This window comes from Hyperoodon ampullatus, assembly GCF_949752795.1.
Source record: "Hyperoodon ampullatus genome assembly, chromosome: 9".
Taxonomy (NCBI): Eukaryota; Metazoa; Chordata; class Mammalia; order Artiodactyla; family Ziphiidae; genus Hyperoodon; species Hyperoodon ampullatus.
Genome location: NC_136922.1, coordinates 89,360,847 through 89,383,106, shown reverse-complemented (window position 1 = coordinate 89,383,106; position 22,260 = coordinate 89,360,847). Strand labels below are relative to the sequence as shown.

The 22,260-nt window shown below is 39.3% G+C and overlaps 1 protein-coding gene and 1 pseudogene across 2 annotated transcripts in view; both read right to left on the bottom strand.

The window, feature by feature from the left end:
• EXOC4 (exocyst complex component 4) overlaps positions 1 to 22,260 on the bottom strand; it is a gene marked incomplete at both ends in the record, with an annotated part of 836,896 nt that overhangs the window by 717,692 nt on the left and 96,944 nt on the right. Inside the window, 1 exon segment of the mRNA XM_079711536.1 lies at positions 20,826 to 21,069. Within this exon segment, the coding sequence (XP_079567662.1) occupies positions 20,826 to 21,069 (244 nt within the window).
• Positions 12,169 to 12,502, bottom strand: LOC307057989 (large ribosomal subunit protein P1-like; annotated as a pseudogene). Its single transcript has one exon. The product of its transcript is annotated as a large ribosomal subunit protein P1-like (transcript).

The following is a 22,260-nucleotide window of genomic DNA, read 5'->3' as shown; positions in this document are numbered from 1 at the left end:
AGACAACAGTTCGAATGTTACAGAGAATGTGTTATTCTCTAGCAATAAATTGGGCACTTTCGTAAGGACACTAATCCCTTTAGTCATGGAAAGCTGTGCTTACTCCCATTCAAATGTATGGCCTAACTTGCCTGAAAAAACTATACACCTGCCGAGCAATCTGACTTTCACCACAGGGAGCAGCTTGGACCTCCACATTATCTCATTTTTCATCTTGAGAGATGGACACATATTATTATATCAATTTTATATACTCAAGGACACAAAATGAGGTTGCAAGGCAGCTGACCCTAGAACAAAAGTTGATTTCCATGTCAGAGAACTGAGCCACCTACCTCTCTCTACAGTTTTACAGTGTAGATGTATATTCAGAGATGGCTCAGAGCTTCATGTCATGGATGCAAAGTAATTCCCCCATCACTGAGCCTAACAGCATCACTGATCACTCACACTTAGAATCATCCTTTCCTCCTCTGAAGTTGTATTTTATTCCACTTTTAAGGAACTTATCACATATGGCTCACGTATGTGACTCAATCCATGTGGGTCACATTTATTTATATATAGACATTTTACCTCCCTTCCCCATTATTAGTCTTTTAGAGCAGGCACTGCTTTATACATCTCTGTATACGCAGGAGCACTCAGAACAGTGATCAGCAAATATTTGCTGAACGAATTTAATGTGTATACCATGAATGAGTACAGACAATTTTGGAATGTGATCTTTATTGTATAATCTGTGGCTCTCAGTTCACAGTTCCTAAGTAGACTTATAAACCAACCTGGAAAGTAGAAAAGGAAAGCAAAACATCTTGTCAGCAATGTCGATTAACAAGATTTTATTACCATAAATAAGAGGCTATAACTACAATCTCATCAAAACGTATAGCATAATATCTATTCCTATGGCTTCTTTATTGCCCAATTACTGTAATTAATGTGCCAATGTGACAGCCAATAATTATCTTATGATAAAACCCTAATATCTCTGACATTTTGATTTAGACAAGACAGAATCAATTAAAATGTACATATTCCTCCCAGTCTAGAATATACATATATAATCCAGAAATTACACATCGTATTTGTAAATAGGAGCCATTCTACCTTTGAATGATGATTTTTTAAAATCTTTTAAAGGTAAATTCATATTTATACTCACATTTACCTAAAACAATTCTTCACTTTCATCTGTGTTATATAAGAACTACTCAAAATCAGCAGAAAGAGGTACAAAGTACAGGAAGATGTATCTAACTTAACAACTAAAATAGTTAATTCAGTGTAGGTAAATAATCTGTGTAAGACTGGTATCTGGCATCATACAGAGAAAATACCTGATTAAGTAAGGTTCTACTTTTCATATAAAGATTTATGCCGAGTATGTAAAAGCCTGTGGTTCCCAAAGGACAATCCACAGACCACAAGATACTTTTCAGTGGTAGACAGAAAAATAAGACCATATATTCACGTTTCACAAAGGTAAGTTTGTTTGATATTTTTGGTATTCTCTAGGTAAAAAAAATCTGTTATTTTCTCCCATGACTGCAGTTATATTGCCAAATGTCCTTACTTGACAAAATTAAAACGTAGTGGGCTTCCCTGGTGGCGCAGTGGTTGAGAGTCTGCCTGCCGATGCGGCGGACACGGGTTCGTGCCCCGGAGTATCCCACATGCCCCGGAGCAGCTGGGCCCGTGAGCCATGGCCGCTGGGCCTGCGCGTCTGGAGCCTGTGCTCCGCAACGGGAGAGGCCACAGCAGTGGGAGGCCCGCGTATCACAAACAAACAAACAAAAAAAAAACGTAGTAACCTTATGCTATACCCCAACATTTCTGGAATTATTTTTTTTAATTTTTATTTTATATTGGTGTATAGTTGATTTACAATGTTGTGTTAGTTTCAAGTGTACAGTAAAGTGATTTAGTCATACATATATTCAGATTCTTTTCCCACATAGGTTATTACAGAGTACTGAGGAAAGTTCTCTGTGCTATACTGTAGGTCCCTGTTGATTACCTATTTTATGTATAGCAGTATGTACATGTTAATCCAACCTCCCAATCTATCCCTCCCCCTCACCTTTCCCCTTTGGTAACCACTAGTTTGTTTTCTTTGTGCGTCTGTTTCTGTTGAAATGATGTCGATTCATGACATTCAGAAGCGTAAGGCATTCTGGTATCCAACTTCCCAGTGGCATGAAGTTCTAGGTACAGGCCTACAAACCAGCAATAAAGCAGAAAACACGAAGAGGAGTGGCTCCTCTGAATGGAGGGGCTGCTGCCTGGTTATCTCCAGGGCCACTAGACTCCATGACTGAACACACCTCGGCTGCCACCCAAGGACAAGAGCAACTCAGCAACCACGGGCAGTGCTCTGTTTAGAAAAGAGACCTAAGAGGGAACTGAGGTGTAAAATGAGATCCGTGGTATCTTAACAGTATGGAAATAGCAATCCCCAGATAAAATGCGACATACGACCACCTTCTGCCACACCTGGAGGATCAAGACCAAGATAGATGTGTTGTAGTATGACTATCAGAGCCATAAGACAGGCTACAGAGGGAAGAAAAAAAGAAGAGCCAGGCCGGAAATCAAGACACTCTATTTGCCGCTCTGCCTACCTTGAAACATCCACCAATTTCAAAGAGAGGGAAGCTCTCCTCTGCCTCACCACAGCACAGTCTCGACAATACTAATAAAACCCGCAGCTCCGACATTAAAACTTAAAACTTTTGTGCTGCAAATGATACCATCAAGAAAGTGAAAAGGTAACCCAAGAAATGGGAGAAAATATTTGCAAATAATTTACCTGATAAAGGATTTGTATCTAGAATACCTCAAGATTTCTTACAACTAGTAACAAGACAACCAAATTTTAAAATGGACAAAGGATTTGAATATGCATTTCTCCAAAGAAGATATATGAATGACCAGTAGGCAAACAGAAGATGCTCAACATCTTAGCCATCAGAGAAATACACATCAAAACCGGGAGACACCAGTTTTTGGATGGTTATAATCAAAAAGACAGACAATACAAAGTACTGGTAAGGATGTAGAGAAATCTGAACTCTCATACAGCACTGGTGAGAATGTAAAAATGGTACAACTGCTTTGGAAAACAGTTTGGCAGTTCCTCAAAACATTAAACATAGAGTTACCATACATACCCAGCAATTCCACTCCTAGGTATATACCCAAGAAAAACAAAAACACACATGTGCACAGAAATGTGTACACAAATGCTCACAGCAGCATTATTCATAATAGTAAAATATTAAAATCGTAGTAAAATAGTAATAGCAAAATCATAAAGTGGAAATAATCCAAATATCCATCAACTAACAAATGGACCAAAAAAACCCGAGGTATATTTATACAATAGAGTATTATTTGGCTATAAAAGGAGATGAAGTACTGATACATATTACAACATGAACCTTGAAAACATTATGCAAAGTGAAAAAAATCACAGAAGACTACTTTGTGACTTTGTGTGATTCTATTTATATGAAATATCCAGAATAGGCAAATTACACAGATGGAAAATATGTTAGTGGTTCTTAGGTAGGTGGGAATTACCCACTAAAGCATATGGGGTTTGTTTTGTAGGGGGGACAAAAATGTTCTGGAACTACAGAGTGGTGATGGTTGCACACCCTGTGAATACACCGAAAACCACTGTTTCAATGGGTGGTTTGTGTAGTATGTGTATTATATCTCAATTTAGCTGTTTTTTGTTTTTGTTTTTGTTTTTTAAATCATCAGCTGTGGCTCTGAGTCAGGACAGTGAGGGCCCAACACCTCCCCTGTGGTGAAGTGAAAACATATAGAACAGTGAAAAAAGGAAACTGATGTCTCAAAAAGTGAAGTATTATGAACACTGACTCCTTCAGAATCTTACTACAAGGAGGACATTAGTTTTTCTCTATTGGTTCACTTGTTTTTTGTTTGTTTTTCCTTCTTACATAAGTAACCGGTAAAGAAACAAAAGATGCACATTCTTTCCCAACATTGATAATTCTTAACCTTGTAATTATGAGAAAATCTCTCAACTTCAAGTGTTCCCATCTGTAAAACCAAAGTATTAATTAATACCTGTTCCAGGAGCCTCACACAACGGATGGATGGATCACATTAGAAAATGGACAGAATTAGTTAAAAGGTAATTGTACTGTATTAAAGAGAGAGGAGGTTTCAGGATCCTTTTGTCTGGATTTCTGGCTTGAGCAACTCTGAAGACAATGGTTACCCTTCCTGAGAGAAAGAGAAAGAGAGAGTGGGGAGAGGGAGAGAGAATGAGAATGAAGTGAAGACAGAAACTGTTGAAAAGCAGAGCTGTTGGCTTTAGATCTGAAGATGTTAAGTTTAAGGTGTTACATACCGGTCCTTGGATAGGCAAGTCTGGAGCTCAGGAGAGAGACTGATACTGGAAATTTACAAAGTGATAAATATCTGAGAGGATGAGATTACTCAGGGATAATATGCAGAGTAAGACAAGCAAGCCAACATTCCCCGAAATAGCAGCAGTGAAGAGATGTTCAGGAAGTAGCGAGGCAGGAAAACGACGACAGGAAGGAAAATTGTAGAAGACAGTGGAGAAGAGAATAGCAACAGAGCCAAGGCTACACGGCAGGCAGCTGAAGTAAAGATAGAAACGTACAACTCACAGGTCCCAGTGACCTTGGCAAGAAGGGTTTCAGGGGAGCACTGGATGCTGAACTCAGCAGTGGGATAAGGAGTGAATGGCTAATAAGGGAAAGACTCCAAGTCAATCACACACTTTGCAAAGGCTGACCGTTCCTCACCAACACATGCCCTCCTAAAAAAAGAAAATGAAAAAGCAAGTGACTCTCTCCCAATGCAGCAAGAATAATAGAGACCAGGAATCACTCACATGAACAAGACATAAAATGCAGTAGTCTGGCCCAATTTAAAGCTACCAGAAATAAACTGAAATATGCTGTTAATATTCACATACGCAAGAGGGAAGGGATATGGGAACAGATGTATATGTATAACTGATTCACTTTGTTATAAAGCAGAAACTAATAAAAAAAAAATTCACATACACTCTCTGGCTGCCCACGCGACACTAGATTGAGAAAACAAGTGTTTGCCTTTCAGTGCAGACACACTCAGGATGACCTGCACACACAGAGCCCCACAAAAGTCATCCCCTGAACTTGAGGACACAGGGAGGGGGAAGGGTAAGCTGGGACGAAGTGAGAGAGTGGCATGGACTTATATACACTACCAAATGTCAAATAGATAGCTAGTGGGAAGCAGCCGCATAGCACAGGGATATCAGCTCGGTGCTTTGTGACCACCTAGAGGGGTGGGATAGGGAGGGTGGGAGGGAGACGCAAGAGGGAGGAGATATGGGGATGTATGTATATGTATAGATGATACACTTTGTTATACAGCAGAAACTAACACACCATTGTAAAGCAATTATACTCCAATAAAGATGTTTAAAAAAAAAAAGTCATTCCCGACCCTACTCCGCCAACAAAATATCGACTAAATAAAAGAAGAAATAAAACATGACACTGCAACTAGCTCAGTTGCTTAAATCCTGTTAGGATCAAGGTTTTCACCACTGATCCAAAAGACAAAAGAGCAGGCAGAATCATTAAATTACTAGAGATTAAACTGAATTGAAGTGAAAAGGCATCAGACAGGAATAAGCCTAAGAACCATAGAGATTAGAATTTCAGTTAATTGCAATTTCTACCAGTCAGAAGAAAATCGTGCATGCGAATGCACGCGCATACACACACACACACACACACACACAGAGGCTATTTCCAGAGTCACAAAACAGTATGCAATAATATGCAATACAACACCACAGTCAGTGAAAGAAACTTCAATCCTGGGATGGCAATGTAGTACAAATGCCGGTATAAAGGACTGGCATTAGAAAGCTGGACTTGGTACCAGCTCTCTGCTGAACAGCCATGGGATTTTCAGTACATCATGGGACTGTTCCAAGTCTCAGGCTCCTCAAACACAAATTTCCTCAATTACAATTTCCTAGTCACAAACTGTGAGAATTAAATGCAATAATATAAGTGAAAGTATACTAAAAAGCAAGCTCAAAACAACAGTAAATTGCTTCCTATTCCTTTAACGGTTACCATCTAGAGGGGGACAAGAGATACTCCAGGTGTCCCCATGGCCCAGCTGTATCTCTGTCCTTCCCCCAGCTTAGTGAAGTCCTGCTTGTATTCCATAAGATGCACTAGTATCATCCCAAGAGAACCCCTCTTTAATTCTGTTAGTTGGAGGTGGGTTCTGTCACTGCTCACTAAGAGAGGTCTAATTCACAGAATAACAGCCAATTCCTTCATTTCCCTTTCATTCTACAATCCCTAAAAAAAAGCAGGTGATCACAATGGACTGACAGGAGTGACAAAAGAGCAACATGCATGGCCTCCTGGGCCAGAGAGTAAGAACACAGTCCCTGTTTATGTGTGGTTATGGACCCACACCTCTCCCCCAACACATGGCCCAATGCCTAGAGTGGAGAAAACAGTTAAGTTGTGGGTGCCTGAGTACATATGAATAAAAGAATGAGCAATTTAGGGTGGCAGTATTTGGAGAAGTCCAGGACTAGAGCCACCAACCTGGGGTCCTCTGCATGGGGCCAGCAGCCAAAGCTGTCATGATGGACGAGAGCCCTTAAACGGTGAGGCTGGAGTGAGATAATGATGATGACAACGACGAGGACCACAACAAAGACAACTACATCTTCACAGCCACACTGATGACAACAGGCCAGGCGCTGTGTGAAGCGCACATTTTATCCTCGGGAGAACCCTATGAGGAAGGTACTACTTTTATCCCCACATGATAGACAAGAGAACTAAAGCTCAGAGATAAAGAGAGACCAAAGGACTCAATTTTGGAGAATGTTTCCTTTAAAGGATGTTAGGAAAAAAAGTAATTTAAGAGAAGAGGCCAGAGTTATCAGTGCTATCAAATGCTACAGAAACCGAGGCTGGAAAGAGCATCAACAGAACAGTCTATCCTGCCTCTATTTTCTCACTGCCAACCAGTTTACCCCTGGTACTCTAATAAAACAATTCCTGCAAAAGTCTCAAATCATCATTTTGCTCATTCTAAGATATATACACTACTCTATATAAAATAGATAACCAACAAGGACCTACTGTACAGCACAGGGAACTATACTTAATATTTTATAACAACCTATAAGGGAGAAGAATCTGAAAAAGAATAGATACATACACATGTATAACTGAATCACTCTGCTGTACACCTGAAACTAACATAACATTATAAATCAACTCTACATCTAAATAAATAAGACCTCTTCAGTCCTTATTCAAGGAGGTGCAGTGCTTGTTTCTACTGACCACTCACTCCTCCTTGAAACACTGCCTTCCACGGGCTCCAATCCTATACTCTTTCACTCTCCTCCTTCCACCTCCCTGGTTGCGCCTTCTCAAGAATCTCTTCCTCAGCCTGTTCCTTAAATGCTGTCAATTCTTCTCAATCCTCATACTCTCTCTGGGTGAGCTCATTCACCACTTATGTCTTCGATCATCCACCCGCTAATGACTCCCAAATGTATCTTCTGTCCAGACGGCTCTCCTGAGCTGTAGACATCAAACCTAACACGTCTTAAATAAAACTCATCACTGTCCTCCCCAAACGTACTTTTCCATTTACCTAAGTCAGTGAACAGTATCACTTACCCCAGAAAATCATCCTCCCCTCCCCTATTCCTCAAATCCAATCAATTACCAACCTCTTTTATTTCCACCTCTTTACTACCTCTACCATGGGCCCACTTTAGCCCATTGCCACTGTTACTCTGCTAATGCAGGCCTTATCATCTCTTCCCTGGATTTTTAAAACAACCCTTAGAGGAGACTCCTTTCCTCCAGTCCTTGCCTCTCTCTCTCTAGACTGTAAATTCAATGAGGGTAAGAACTATACCTGATTTATCACAGTATTCTAGTATTTGTCATAATAGTAAGCATATGACAGGCAATAAATGAGTATTTGTTCAAAGAAAGAATGAAACAATGAGCTCCAGCAGAGGGGGGAGATAGAGACCGGATTACAGATAACAAGTGGCAAGGAAATATGTATTACTGACTGTAATCTCCTGGAAGGAAATTAGAAGACCACAACAAAAATATTTCACACAAAATTCTCTCAAAAGATAACCTCATCAACATAAATATGAGAACGAAAAGAAATATAGTTACAAGCTGAAAGATATATATGCATTCAGAGCTAACTTTATTAATACTGTGTTAAAATCTATTTTGTATTAAAAAACATGAAAGAGTCAAGAAGAAGCAAATATTTGTTCTTTAAACATACTTCCAATTACCTGGCAGGTTTTAAAAACAGGCTTCTTATAAATACAAGCAAAATGTTACCTATTCTCCCAGATAGCCTACTAACTTCCTACCCATAGTTACTCCTATGTATCTCATCTTGGAGTGCCACCATGAAAAAAGGCAGAGAATTAAGGAGAAGAAAATGTTAAGGAATAGTCACAGTTGCACAAGTCAAGAAATGTCTGTGGTATAAAGCTATATCATCAAGCTGTGAAAAATGTTCAATATTTAAGGTGAGATTCAACTATCTGAATCTAAATTTAACATCCAGGGAAACTTGAATTAGTCATTTGGCTAGAAAATCCATGTTAGCAGCCAAGAAGCTGCCTTGCTTGGTCACGAAGTAAAGATACACACACAAGGTAGAAAATCAGCCCTGTTCTACTACTTATCTGCTGAGACCTTAATATCAGGTTTCTGCGTTTTCCCACTGACAGACATAGGCATTAACCACAGAATATTTATTTCCCTACTTCTATGTTCTAAAAGAGAAGAAAATACTGAACTCTGAGCTTAGGTTTTATATGAAAAATTAAAAGAAACTGATCATCAATTACCTCATATCAAAATGGTCTTAGTTTTACACTCCTGTATCTCACATACACATTTTCATAATAAACTTGGCTGAGCTAATATTTTTCATTTCAAACAGGACACAGATGCCATTTAATCTTCAAGGTTATCTAATACCTACTTCTAAGGGATAGAGATTAGTTTCACCACTTTTATTAATAACTATCTTCATGTAAAGAGCAGTTACTATCTGAGGAGTGCTGACTAATTCTCCATCTGCACTATGAAAAGAATAGGAAAAAACTATTAGCAATATAGAATGAAACACAGTAAAAATAAAAAGAACCGCTCCTGGCTCTAGTAATTGCCTTCCTGTGTCACTTCCCCACTTGTCAAGTCAGCCACTCATGCTCAGTTTCTGAATTCTTAGTAGATGACCTCGAATGAACTTCTAGTTCTAACGTGTGGCAAATTAGGGATTGAAATTAGAAAATAAACCCAGGCCCTTTTTCTTTGAATTAAAGTATTAGTATCATTCTTTCAAAAGCCTTTCCCAGGACAGTCTCCTCAACAAAAGATGATGAAAAAACTGAATAGGCATATGCAAAAGAATGAAACTGGAACACTCTCTTACACCATACACAGAAATCAACTCAAAATGAATTAAAGACTTGAACTTAGAACTGAAACCATATAACTCTTACATGAAAACATAGGAATAAGAGCCTTGACATTAGTCTTGGCAATGACTCTTTGGATTTGACACCAAAAGCAAAGATAAACAAGTAGAGAGCCACATCAAATTAAAAGCTTCTGCACAGCAAAGGACACCATCAACAGAATGAAAAGCAACCTATGAATGGGAGAAAATATTTGCAAACCATGTATCTGATAAAAAGTTAATATCCCAAATGTATAAAGAACTCACACAACTCAAAAACACAATCCGATTAATGGGCAGAGAAACTGAATAGACATTTTTCCAAAGAAGACATACAAATGACCAAAACGTACACAAAATGGTGCTAAACATCACTAATTATCAGGGAAATGCAAATCAGACCATAAGGAGCTATCACCACACACCTGATAGAAGGGCTATCATCAAAAAGACAAGAGATAACAAGTGTTGGGGAGGATATGGAGAAAAGGGAACCCTTGTACACTGTTGGGTGGGAATGTAAATTGATGCAGCCACTATGAAAAATAGTATGGAGGTTCCTCAAAAAACTAAAAGAACTACCATATGATCCTGCAATCCCACTTCTGGGTATATATCCAATAGAAATGAAAACAGACTCTCAAAAAATATCTGCACTCCCATGTTTATTGCAGCATTATTCACAAGAGCGAAGACACAGAAACAACCTAAGTGTCCATCAATGAATGAATAGATAACATACGCACACGCACGCACAACCCTATGCTTCCACTGCAGGGAACAGGGGTTTGATCCCTGGTAGGAGAACTAGGATCCCACATGCTGCGTGGCTTGGCCACAACACACACACACACACACACACACACACACACACACACACACACCGTGGACTATTATTCAGCCATGAGAAAGAAGGACATCCTGCCATTTGCGACAACATGAATGGACCTTGAGGGCATTAGGTTAAGTGAAATAAGTCAGACAGAGAAAGACAAATACTATATGTTCTCACTCATATGTGGAACCTAAAAAAGCCAAAGTCAAAGGAACAGAGACTAGAGTGGTGGCTGCCAGGGGCTATGGAAAACGGGAGATGGTGGTCAAGGAGTACAACCTTCGAGTTATAAGATGAATAAGATCTGAGGAGCTAAGGTAAAGCATAGTGATTATAGTTAATACTGTATTATATAATACTTGAAAGTTACTAAGACAGTACATCTTAAAAGTTATCACCACAAAAAAGAAATGGTAATTATGCGATGTGATGCAGGTGTTAGCCAATGCTAGGGTGGTCATCATTCTGCAATATTTAAGTATATCAAATCAACACATTGTACACCTTAAACCTACACAATGTTATGTCAGTTATCTCAATAAAGCTAGGGGGAAGAAAAGCCTTTCATCCATTTGAAAAATCATATTTCATCATGATGGAACATTGGAAAAGTTATCCGCAAATCCACTTCCCAAAGACAAGAAAAGTTATGATTTTAGGTGTATATTCTTAGTACTTAGTTGTATACTGGTCTTAGTACAAGAACGTACAAGGTTTCTGGGGGAACTGTTTACGTGTCTCTAAGTCATCAGTCTGATTCTCAAGTGAGTCAATTAAGACTCATTTACTCTGTAGCGGCTGATCACACTTCTTAACATGTCCAGCTATCGCTGAGAGGCCTGCCATTGATCACAGCAGGGTTGGGGGGTGGAGACTGTACGGGTGCAGGAATCGATGTGTCAGCATAAATACTGCCCTTTCTCCTGAGGAAGAACAAAGTCAGGCCCAGGAAATGAGTTAGGACTGTCATCTTTACATAAGCCAGAAAGCAAACTTCCATGGAGGATACAGACAACTTATCCTCTTAATTCCACCACCAACCAGCTTTGTGAAACTGTCAAATTACTGCAGTTTTCCCAATTCCCTGGGTAAATCTGAGATTAATAATAATGCCCCTACCTGTGATGAGGCCAACAGTAAAGCTCACTCAGGTGAGATGCCAGATGGCAGACTGCTTTGCAAAGCATAAATGCTACAAAACTACAGAACTCCATGATGTCTGTGATGTTATAAAGAGTGTTCTCAAATTTTAGCATGTGTAGTATCATCTAGAGACTCCTGTGGGCCCTGCACTCAGGGATTCCAATTTAATCACCCCTCCCCACAGGGATAATTTGCATTTCTAACTTTCAAGTGACATTGGTATTGCTGGTCCTTAGACCCCACTCTGTGTAGTACTGAGATTTTTTTAAAAATAAAAATCGTTTCCTCTAATTTTAAAATTGTCTTCTTTGCATTTTTCTTATTTATTCATTCATTAAACTTCCTGGGCACTTAGTATGTGCCCAGCCCTAAATCAGGCTGCAAACACAAAGTTAACCCCCCTCTTAAAAACTTACAGCCCAATCTGATTAGAGAACATAATGATGATATGGGCCAGGAACTAGAGGAGCCCAGAAAAATAAAGTACAGCCTAAGATACACACAAAGGTGCTCTAATCATACCTGACCTCACTCCTAAACATCACCAAGGGAAGAATTTCATTTGACACACTTTCTTTTTTTTAGCAGCAAACAGCTCAGCTTTTTATTGAATGTGTTACTAAAGAGGTTTAGTCAAAAATAGCAAAACCCATGTCATCGTCAGACTCTTCAGATTCTTCTTTCTTCGCTTCCACCTTCTTCTCCTCAGCTGGGGCAGCAGTGGTGGAGGGGGCAGGTCACCTGCCTCCCACCGCGGATGAGGCTCCGGATGTTGATACCGGCCAAAGCCTTTGCAAACAAGCCTGGCCAAAAAGGTTCAACATTTACACCGGCTGCTTTAATGAGGGCATTGATCTTTTCCTCCGTGACCGTCACATCATCGTCCTGCAGGATGAGGGCCGAGTAGATGCAGGCGAGCTCCAAGACAGAGGCCATGGTGCGGGCGAGCGCTAGGCAGGGGCTGCCGGGCACGGTGCTAGTCGCCAGATGAAGTGAGGGCCTCACCCCAATGCAGCCTTAGCTTCCTGGGAAGGACGGAGCAGCTCAGCGGTAGCTGAGGAAAGCTGACACAAGTTTTTGTTTGTGGGTTTTTGCTATGAGAAAGATTCAGGGCCGGTTTGAGTGTGGAGTATCTTTGGATTATGACACCAGCAAGCACACAGAAAAGGAAAAGATCTAAGGCAGCTCCTACTATCTGCCAAATAAAGACGTGGCCTTGATGCAACACGAAGGCAGACACCTAAATAACGTTATCAATAACCTAAAATGTAGATTGTATCCGTCATTTCCTTAGCTGGCCCCATCTCTAATATGAACCTCCTACAGCATGCAAAACAAGAGGAATAAAAAGCATTTTTTCTTTTACCCTGACAAATATAAAACAAAGATTTAAGAAATGTAACACTAAGACCTCTAGCACATTCAGCCAAGCTCCCTTTCTCCAGGGACTATAACCAAAGGACAACATAAGGATCAGAAAGACAGCTGTCCAACTGCACGTCTACCAAAGAGCTACGAACTTTACCCACATTATTAATTCACCTGATATGCTAAGAAGCTATCACCTATTGCTTACGTGGGAAATCTAAAAAAAAAAAATGATACAAATGAACTTATTTACAGAACATAAACAGAGTCACAGACTTAGAGAAGGAACTTATGGTTACCAGGGGGAAGGTGGCGGGGTGGGACAGTTAGGGAGTGTGGGATTGACATGTACACACTGCTACATTTAAAATGGATAACCAACAGGGACCTACTGTATAGCACAGGGAACTCTCCTCAGTACTCTGTAACAAGTAATTGGGAAAAGAATTTGAAAAAGAATAGATAGGTGTACATGTATAACTGAATCACCTTGTTGTACACCTGAAACTAACACAACATTGTTAATCAACTATACTCCAATATAAAATAAAATGTTAAAAAAAAAAAGAAGCTATCATCAATTAATTTAAGTCTTACAAAAAAGTATGTAGATTTGGGACCAGTACTACCTTCCATGGTAATAAATTGTATATTTTAGTTAACAAATGGTGTAATAAGCCCCATATGTAAAGAAGTAATTCCTTTCACTTGTTCTAAAAGTATTTTAGTAAAGCTGCAGGGGATTATATTCTAGTTGAGGAATAGTGGAATTTCTTCCCTATGTCCCTGGTTCATCCTATTCATACTCTTCAGTATTTAATAGTTGGTGTATTTAGAGCATGTTCTCACTGATACATGTAATCAAAACTAGAGATTTAATCAAATGGAATCATAATCACTGAAGTTAAATTTACTTGCTTCCCGCTTGCTTTGATTCAAATTAACTACTCATCTAAATTACATCGAGGCCCTTCCTGATTCCAAGCATGTCCAGGTGCTACACGCAGTGCTTGGGAATGGCTACAAGAAGCCACAAGGACAAATGCTTGACCTTGCTTCAAAGCTGCTCTTAAATGATTTTTCTGTAAAATAAAATGACCAATTCCACCAAATCCTACATTTCAGATACTTAGGTGAAGAGTAACTAATAGAGAAAGAAGAGATGAAAGGAAATGCTACTTATTTGAAAAAGAAATACATGCCTGACTCTAGCCACAGATATAAAGAAATCATGAGAAATATTTTTTTCTCTTTCCATAAACACTGTACTTGTACCACAAAACTAAACTTGGGGCTTGAGCCTTTTGACTGTCTCATAGATAAAACCACTTTGTATGACTGGCCTATTACAACAGAATGCCCTCATTTCAAGTTCTGGACTCTGAATTTTTAAAGTACATTTCTCTAACTTTTAGAGCAATAATTCAATGTATCTCTACAAATCTAAAGCCTGCAGAGACTGAGAAATCGGGGCGGGGGAGTGGGGAGTTTTAGGAAATGAGGCAAATACCAACTATGAAAAAAAACATGACTATAAAGTGGATGATTCAATGTTAGAATTATTCAGCAAGTATCCATCTAACACTGACAATCAATTACATGACAGACACTTAGGAGGCAGAAACAAAAAGGGTATACAATCCATTGCAATACAACGTAATAAGTGTTAGGACTATTTAAAAGTAGCATGGCCACTCCTTCAGATTCCAGATCAAAAATATAAAGACTAGAAGAAAATTTGGGAAATTTTATTTATAATCTAAGAGTGAAGAAGACCTAAGTTCTGACACAAAACCCAGACGCTTTAAAAGAAAACACTGATAAATACAACCTCATAAAAATAAAAACAATGTATACATGATCAGATATCATAAAGTCAAAAGAGAAAGAAGCTGGAGGGAAATTAGAATATAAATCCCAAAGAACTAATTTTCTTGATATATAAAAAGTTCCTGTAAATCAACAGAAAGACAGACATACTGGAAAAATAGGTGTTCACTATTTTTCAGTAAGGAAATAAAACATTATTTGACCACTGTACTACTGAAAATTTCAACTTTTAAACAAGTCGGATTTTAGGATAGGATAATGAACCATCCTGTACCACCCTGATTCAATAAGTATCATTTATCACTAATCTTGTTTTAGCTATATCTACACTCACCCTCAACCCAGATTATTTTGAAGTAATATATCCATATATAACATAGATATCATAGCAATGAATTACTTTTTACACAAATAAGAAGTTTAACCTCACTCAAATTTTCTCTAAAAAATACAAATCAAAACCACCTTGGAAATACCATTTTTCACCGATCAGATTGACAAAGATAAAAACATTTTGATAATACAATCTGTTTACTAGAGACTACAGGAACTCTCAAACATTATTGAAGACATGAAAACATGGTACTACCTCTAAGAAATATATACTTGGCAATAATTATCAAAATCTAATAAACCTCAAAAATCTAATCAACCAGCAAAGAACTCTGAAAATGGCACATCAAGAATCGGATGGTCTCCTTCTCACATCTTATATGTCAACGTCAAGGTAACTGCACCACTAGAAGAATAACTAGCAGGTGCTATCAAATGAATGGAGCTTGATAACTACATCTTGTATAAAACAACAGTAAAAGCTGCCTTACTTTATTATTTAAAATACACACACACACATCCCCCCCAGACACAAGACACACCCTAATGCCCACCTACCCAGACCAGATTAGGTCCCCATGGTTATATGCTCTCATGGCACATTTTGCTTTTCCTCTGCAGCACTTATCACAGTTTGTAATAATACACTTATCTAAAGGTTCTCTTATTAATGCCTTTCTTCCCCTCTAGACTTTAAACTCCATAAGGACAGGGATCATGTCGTATTTGTGTGGCATTTGAGCCCAGTTCCTGGTCCATGACTGATATTCAATATAAGTGGAATTCATTCTTTCATTCAAAATATATTTATTATGGGTCTGGTGGGCTCTGTGCCTACATTCTGGAGATATGGTGCTGAACAAGGCAAACTAGTTCTCTCTTCTCTTGAAGCTTCCATTCTAGGAGTAGTCAGAAAATAACCAAACACACACACACACACACACACTCACACACACATACACACCATAAAAAGTAACTTAATGAACATGATCCAGTTGATCTGCAAACATGTATTATGTTTTTCCACACTAATACCTCCAATCAGCATTTCCATTTGTAATCATTTCTTTTGATTGAAATAACTTGAGTAATACTTTAAATTAATTCTTAAATAATGAATTTATTTTTCAATATAACTTAATAACAGTTGCAAAATAAAGGGGGGGGGCTATAACCTTACTATCCAAACACAACTACTTTTAGCGTTAAAGCATATTTCTCTCCTGTTTCTTCCATGAATTTTTCCTCAGTATAACAGTGAGCACAGAATACGTAGTGTTCTCTGCTTTTTATATCAGACGCTTACTCTTCCCTCATTCATAACAGAGATCAAGGAACATCACAAAATGGTCTCCTTCCAAAAAGGGAAAAGGTCTCCCTGGCAGCCATTGTCCACTCATTCAATCCTTTCTGCCCTCTTCCAGACCAACAGTCTTACCGAAGTGCAGCAGGCCTCCAGCACCTCCCCAGTCTGCTTTCACTTTTAAACAGGACCATTTTCAAACAAGCCAAGTAGCTGTTACACACTTGCCAATCCTTCTCTTTTCCCACATTCTTCTCTCTCCCATATTCTTGACAAGGTATCACACCTTTGAGAAGATTTTGCTCCATGTAGTTTTCATGCTTTTCTTATTTGCTAAATAGTAAAGGACTTCCTACAGCTTTTTTGAACAAAAATGAAAACGCTCATGAGCTAGATTTTGGGAAAGAACCAATAGCTAGGCAGCAGGAGTTGAAGAAACTGGTTATGAACTGCACAGGCTGCAGACCACACAAGCCATCTGATATTGAAGACATTGCCTGCCTTTCTGAGGAAATTATGGGTAGCAGGTGGTTCTGGGAGATTTAAAAAGCCCTTGTAGGGCTTCCCTGGTGGCGCAGTGGTTGAGAGTCCGCCTGCCGATGCAGGGGATACGGGTTCGTGCCCCGGTCTGGGAAGATCCCACATGCCGCGGAGCGGCTGGGCCCGTGAGCCATGGCCGCTGAGCCTGCGCGTCCGGAGCCTGTGCTCTGCAACGGGAGTGGCCACAACAGTGAGAGGCCCGCGTACTGCAAAAAAAAAAAAAAAAAAAAAAAAAAAAAGCCCTTGTTACCCTAATGTGTATCAACTTGGCAACCATAGTCGTTGAATATTTTCCTTTCATAGTAAACAGAGGTTTATAGACACTAGATAATGAATGAACAGGAAGACAAAATATTTCTCCTATAAATAGACAATAGATACGTTGGGGGATCAAGAATAAAATAAAATAATATGTGGGTGACCAAAGTGATTTTTGAAAACTGTCTGTGAAAGTATTCTGGCTCTGCAGGAAGTGAAAGCAAAACAGTTCACTAGTCTGGTTCCTACTACTTTTCTAGCAAAATAGCACACAACATTAATTCTCTTTACATGAAGACAAATGAAAACAGGCCTGCAATGCATCACAACCAGAATATATTTAAGAAGATGATGCTGAACAATGAGACTTTTAGGGAAAGTTACAATTCTGGTGCCTACCCTCAGAGTAGCATTTATATGCTAACGATTTGGAATAGGTTATTTCATTGCAGGGCTGGGGCGGGTAGTGAGGGAGAGAATCATTTTGTGAAAGAAGGATTCATGGTTCTTTTTGCCTATGCTCCAACTTCCGTTAAGGAAAACAGGCTCTTACACCTTTAATGTAAGATTTCTTGAATGGTAAAAGATAATACTAATAATAATGTAAAGTATTATGACTTTACTTCTCTCTAAAATAATGTCACTCACAACTCCCAGTACAGTTTTGTTTTGTTTTGTTTTTGCGGTATGTGGGCCTCTCACTGCTGTGGCCTCTCCCGTTGCGGAGCACAGGCTCCGGACGCGCAGGCTCAACGGCCATGGCTCACAGGCCCAACCGCTCCGCGGCATGTGGGATCTTCCCAGACCGGGGCACGAACCCGTGTCCCCTGCATCGGCAGGCGGACTCAACCACTGCGCCACCAGGGAAGCCCCCCAGTACAGTTTAACACAAGGTATCATGCAAGCTTCAAGAATAATCTGACAATATCCTTTCTAAACTTCTAAACCTCTAGAAGCAACAATGCAATCACTTTTGAATGAAGTTTCCCAGGTAATTAATTCTTGAGGAGTTTTAAAGCGTTTGTTGGCACACAGCTACTATAGACTAGCTCCAAATTATCAGCCATTTGGAACACCAACCCAAGAATTTAATCTTTGATTTTCAAAAAGAGTGGTTCCAAATATTTGCTTACTCTGTACTATTTTATCTAATAATAAGGAGTTTTGGCCCAAAATTTCAGATTTGTACATTTTATAAAATGGGATCACATTATAGGCATGAAATCAAGACAAACAGCTTGTTCACTGCCGGTGTCCAATATATCCTACCTACAAAAGCCTTTAAAATACTGACAAAAAACGAAACTTAAAGAGGGAAAGATACCCTCCTGCTGACTCATTCTTCATAGAGAAACACTTATTATTTCCTGGGGCAGTATGCTGAATTTCCACTTCTATTGCTGTAATTTCCACTTGTGAATTTTGGAAGGTGCCAAAGGAATGGAAGAGGTCAAAATCCTAGGAAAGACACACTGCTGCTAAGGGGACTGTAATGAGAACTACACAACAGTTATTGATCCGTGCCCTTTTCGTCTTATTTCCAGTATATACTATAGTCATGCTATTTCCCTGTGAAAGTTCACTGTATTCATCTAGGGACTTGCAGCAACTGGGCAAACAGCAAATCAGAATTCTGGAGTGTTCATTAGTAAGGAGGCAAAAGGTCTACACGAAAATCCAGGCAAAGAAAGAAGAAAAGCACAGCTTGGTTTAGAACCATGCCCAGCTTCTCTGGATCACAGTGTGAGTGATCAACGAACATGAAAGTTGAGAAAGGAACCCAGAATATCTAAACTTATGTGTCCACACACACACACACAAATGCATGTAATGGTACCTACTGGCACTGCTCTACCAAGCTCTAACCATATAACGTCATCTAACATGAGCAACCCTGTAAGACAGGTACTGTTTTCCTCAGTTACAGAGCTGAAATTCAAAGTCAGGTCTGCTCAGCTCCAAAACCCATGCTCCTCAAAACATGTGCTTTGAAATACTCCGTGGCATAAGAGGGGTGGAGAATGTTTTCTTCACCAATCGTACTTCTGAATGAGGTTTACAAGGGAATTAATTTTTGAAGACTTCTAAAGTATAATTAAGATCACTATTATTTAGAAAAACAAAAGAATATAGAAAACGTAAACAGAATACATTAATTTCTTCAAAATTTTAAAGTGGGGAACTCCATACTAAGCTATTATTATTTCTCCTTAAATTTGTTTACCTTCTTTAAAAAAAAAAAAATTTAAGTCCTAAGTACAAACAGTAGAATTTCCTTCACGACGTGTCAACAAGATTATGAACTCTGTCTAACACACACTCTCTCACACTTCCCAGGAACACACATTATTTGAGCAACTCAGGCCCTACTTTGCCCTCTGTTCTCAGATAAAATTGTAGTTCCCATTGGCCTCTTCCCTTCAAACGACAAATTCCTGCCTTGCCCATATCTGGTGTACATGGAGGGTTCGGGAATAGAACAGAGAAAGGGAAGGAGGGAACAAAGATCCATGTAGAGTGAATCTTGGATTTTCTAGGAAAGCCTCAATTTGAAATATCTTCTCCCACCATCAGATGACATTACACTAGCGTGCCCTAAGCTCTGGTTTGGCAGACATGAGCTCCCAGTGTATCACAGTCAAGATACAGTTAGGATCAGAGGACAATTTCAGTTTTCCCCTTATGAAACAAGAATTATGAAATCCAAACCTTATTAGTTGTTTTAAGTACATAAAGGAACTCCTGAGACTGACTTGCCTATTGGCAAATATCACTACACATTAAAGAAGAAAGCATGGGACACAGGAAATACCATGGACTTGCATTCAGCTGGAAGGCTAGCCACTTGTTCTGTGAACTTGAGCTAATTACTTCATCTCTGAACCCGTTTCCTTAACTATAAAATGTGGACACTAAGTAATCAGCTCAAAAAGTTATAGTGAGAATTAAATAATATACATAAGTTGCCTTGAATATAGTTAAGTGCTTAAGAAATATTCAATAATTGCTACATTCTTTCATTTGAGTATGGGCAACATGCTTTAAAACTTCTCAACTACCTCAAAAACCAGCTGAACTATGCCTCTTCAAGCTGTTTTCACCAGTCTGAGTTTGTATGGGCCATAGTATACAAAGTTCAAGAAACAACATCAACCTAAGATATCTACTTACCCCACCCACCCTAGAAAAGGTACAGTAAATACAATGATCAAAAACACAAACCATGGGACTTCCCTGGTGGCACAGTGGTTAAGAATCTACCTGTCAATTCAGGGGACACAGGTTGCATCCCTGGTCCGGGAAGATCCCACATGCCGTGGAGCAGCTAAGCCCATGCACCACAACTACTGAGCCCGCACACCACAACTACTGAAGCCCACGTGCCCTAGAGCCCAGCATGCCACAACTACTGAGCCCACACGCCACAACTACTGAAGCCCACGCACTCTAGGGCCCACTGGATGCAACTACTGAGCCCACGTGCCTAGATCTCACACTCCGCAACAACAGAAGCCACCGCAATGAGAAGCCCATGCACTGCAACAAATAGTAGCCTCTGCTCGCCTAAACTAGAGAACTCCTGCACACAGCAGTGAAGACCCAACGCAACCAAAAAAAAAAAAAAAAAGCCACACAAACCACACCCCCACCTACCTTGGCTGGTTCTCAGCCGTGAGGTTCTCTCCCCTCTGATAACCACTGTCAGCCACCTGGGTTGTAGACCTCTTCACAATTTGCTTCAGTTCCCGCTCCAAGCGTTCTTTGATCGCCTTAACTGTCTCTGGAATCTTCTTCAGTTTGGCCAGCCCCTTGATGAGGATGCCCATAAAAAGGGTGCTGTTCTCCTCTGGATCCAACTCCAAATCCTCCTTGATGTCCTGAAGGTTTATCTCCTTCACTGTAAAAAAAATTAATAAATAGCCACAGATTCTATCAGCAAATCGAAAAACAGAATGGGTCTAAAAAAATGCAATCATTCCCTTAAAGGAATCAGAGAGGTTTTTCAATTAAATTTGAAATTAAATTACACTCACACAGTAACTATCTAAGAATCACACACAAAAAAAACAGTTACGTTCCTCATATTAATACCCATCAATTAATAAGAGAGAAGCAATTAAAAGTAAGCAAATCTCCACAGAAATTTTTCCACAGACGGCCATTTCTACAATGAGTCATTTATTAACACTGGTGACATTTATTAACCTTCACTGTTTATAAAATGCCATACTTGGTGCTGCAGGAGAATTCCAAAGAGCCAGACCATAGTCTAAAATTCCTATTTATTACTTAGAGATAAGTAGCTTGATAAAAAGACATTATACATACATGTGGAAAAGAAAAGGTAAATAAGTTAAAATTATAACCAATAAGAGAGATGAAGAAAAAGAAAGGAAAAATAATATGTACAAGTGAGACAAGACTGAGGAAAAGAGTAATGAAGAGTATTTCATAAAAACAAAAGAACAACATTCTATTTTTCTTTAAAAACATGTCCACCAAAACATCATTATCTATTGAAGACAGGTCTTGCTAAACCATGGAAGTTTTCTGAGTAGTAGTATAGGTCAAAAGTCTCTGCAGATGTTAAGACTACAGCTTTCATCCAAACCATCTGGTTTCAGAATGAAAGAAACAGCTTCTAACAGTGGTTCTTAACCCCTGCAGGAGTTGGGGAGAGGGCAGGACTGGGATCTGAGACTTCTGTCACCTACTGAAAACCATGGGCCTTTCCCTCAAACTAACATGTATATACACAAAACTTCTCATATGACTTCAGGGGTTTCCACAACTACCAAAAGAACTACAGGTTGGAAACCTCTGGCCCAAAAATAATTCTCTCATTTTAAAAATGGCTGGATTAAGATAGACAAAAGCAAAAGTGAATACAAGCCTAAAGATGGACGCTAACAAAGTTGTCCCCATCCTCCCCTCTCCTCCACTCCACTTTCAGGATATCACATTTGAAAGGTTTTTAAAATGTGATATCCTGAAAGAACATATACATTCTTTACTAGATTCAAGCTCAACTATACTACACAAACCACTCCAAGTTGTTTAACACCACTGGAGTGTTTTGAAATCTACT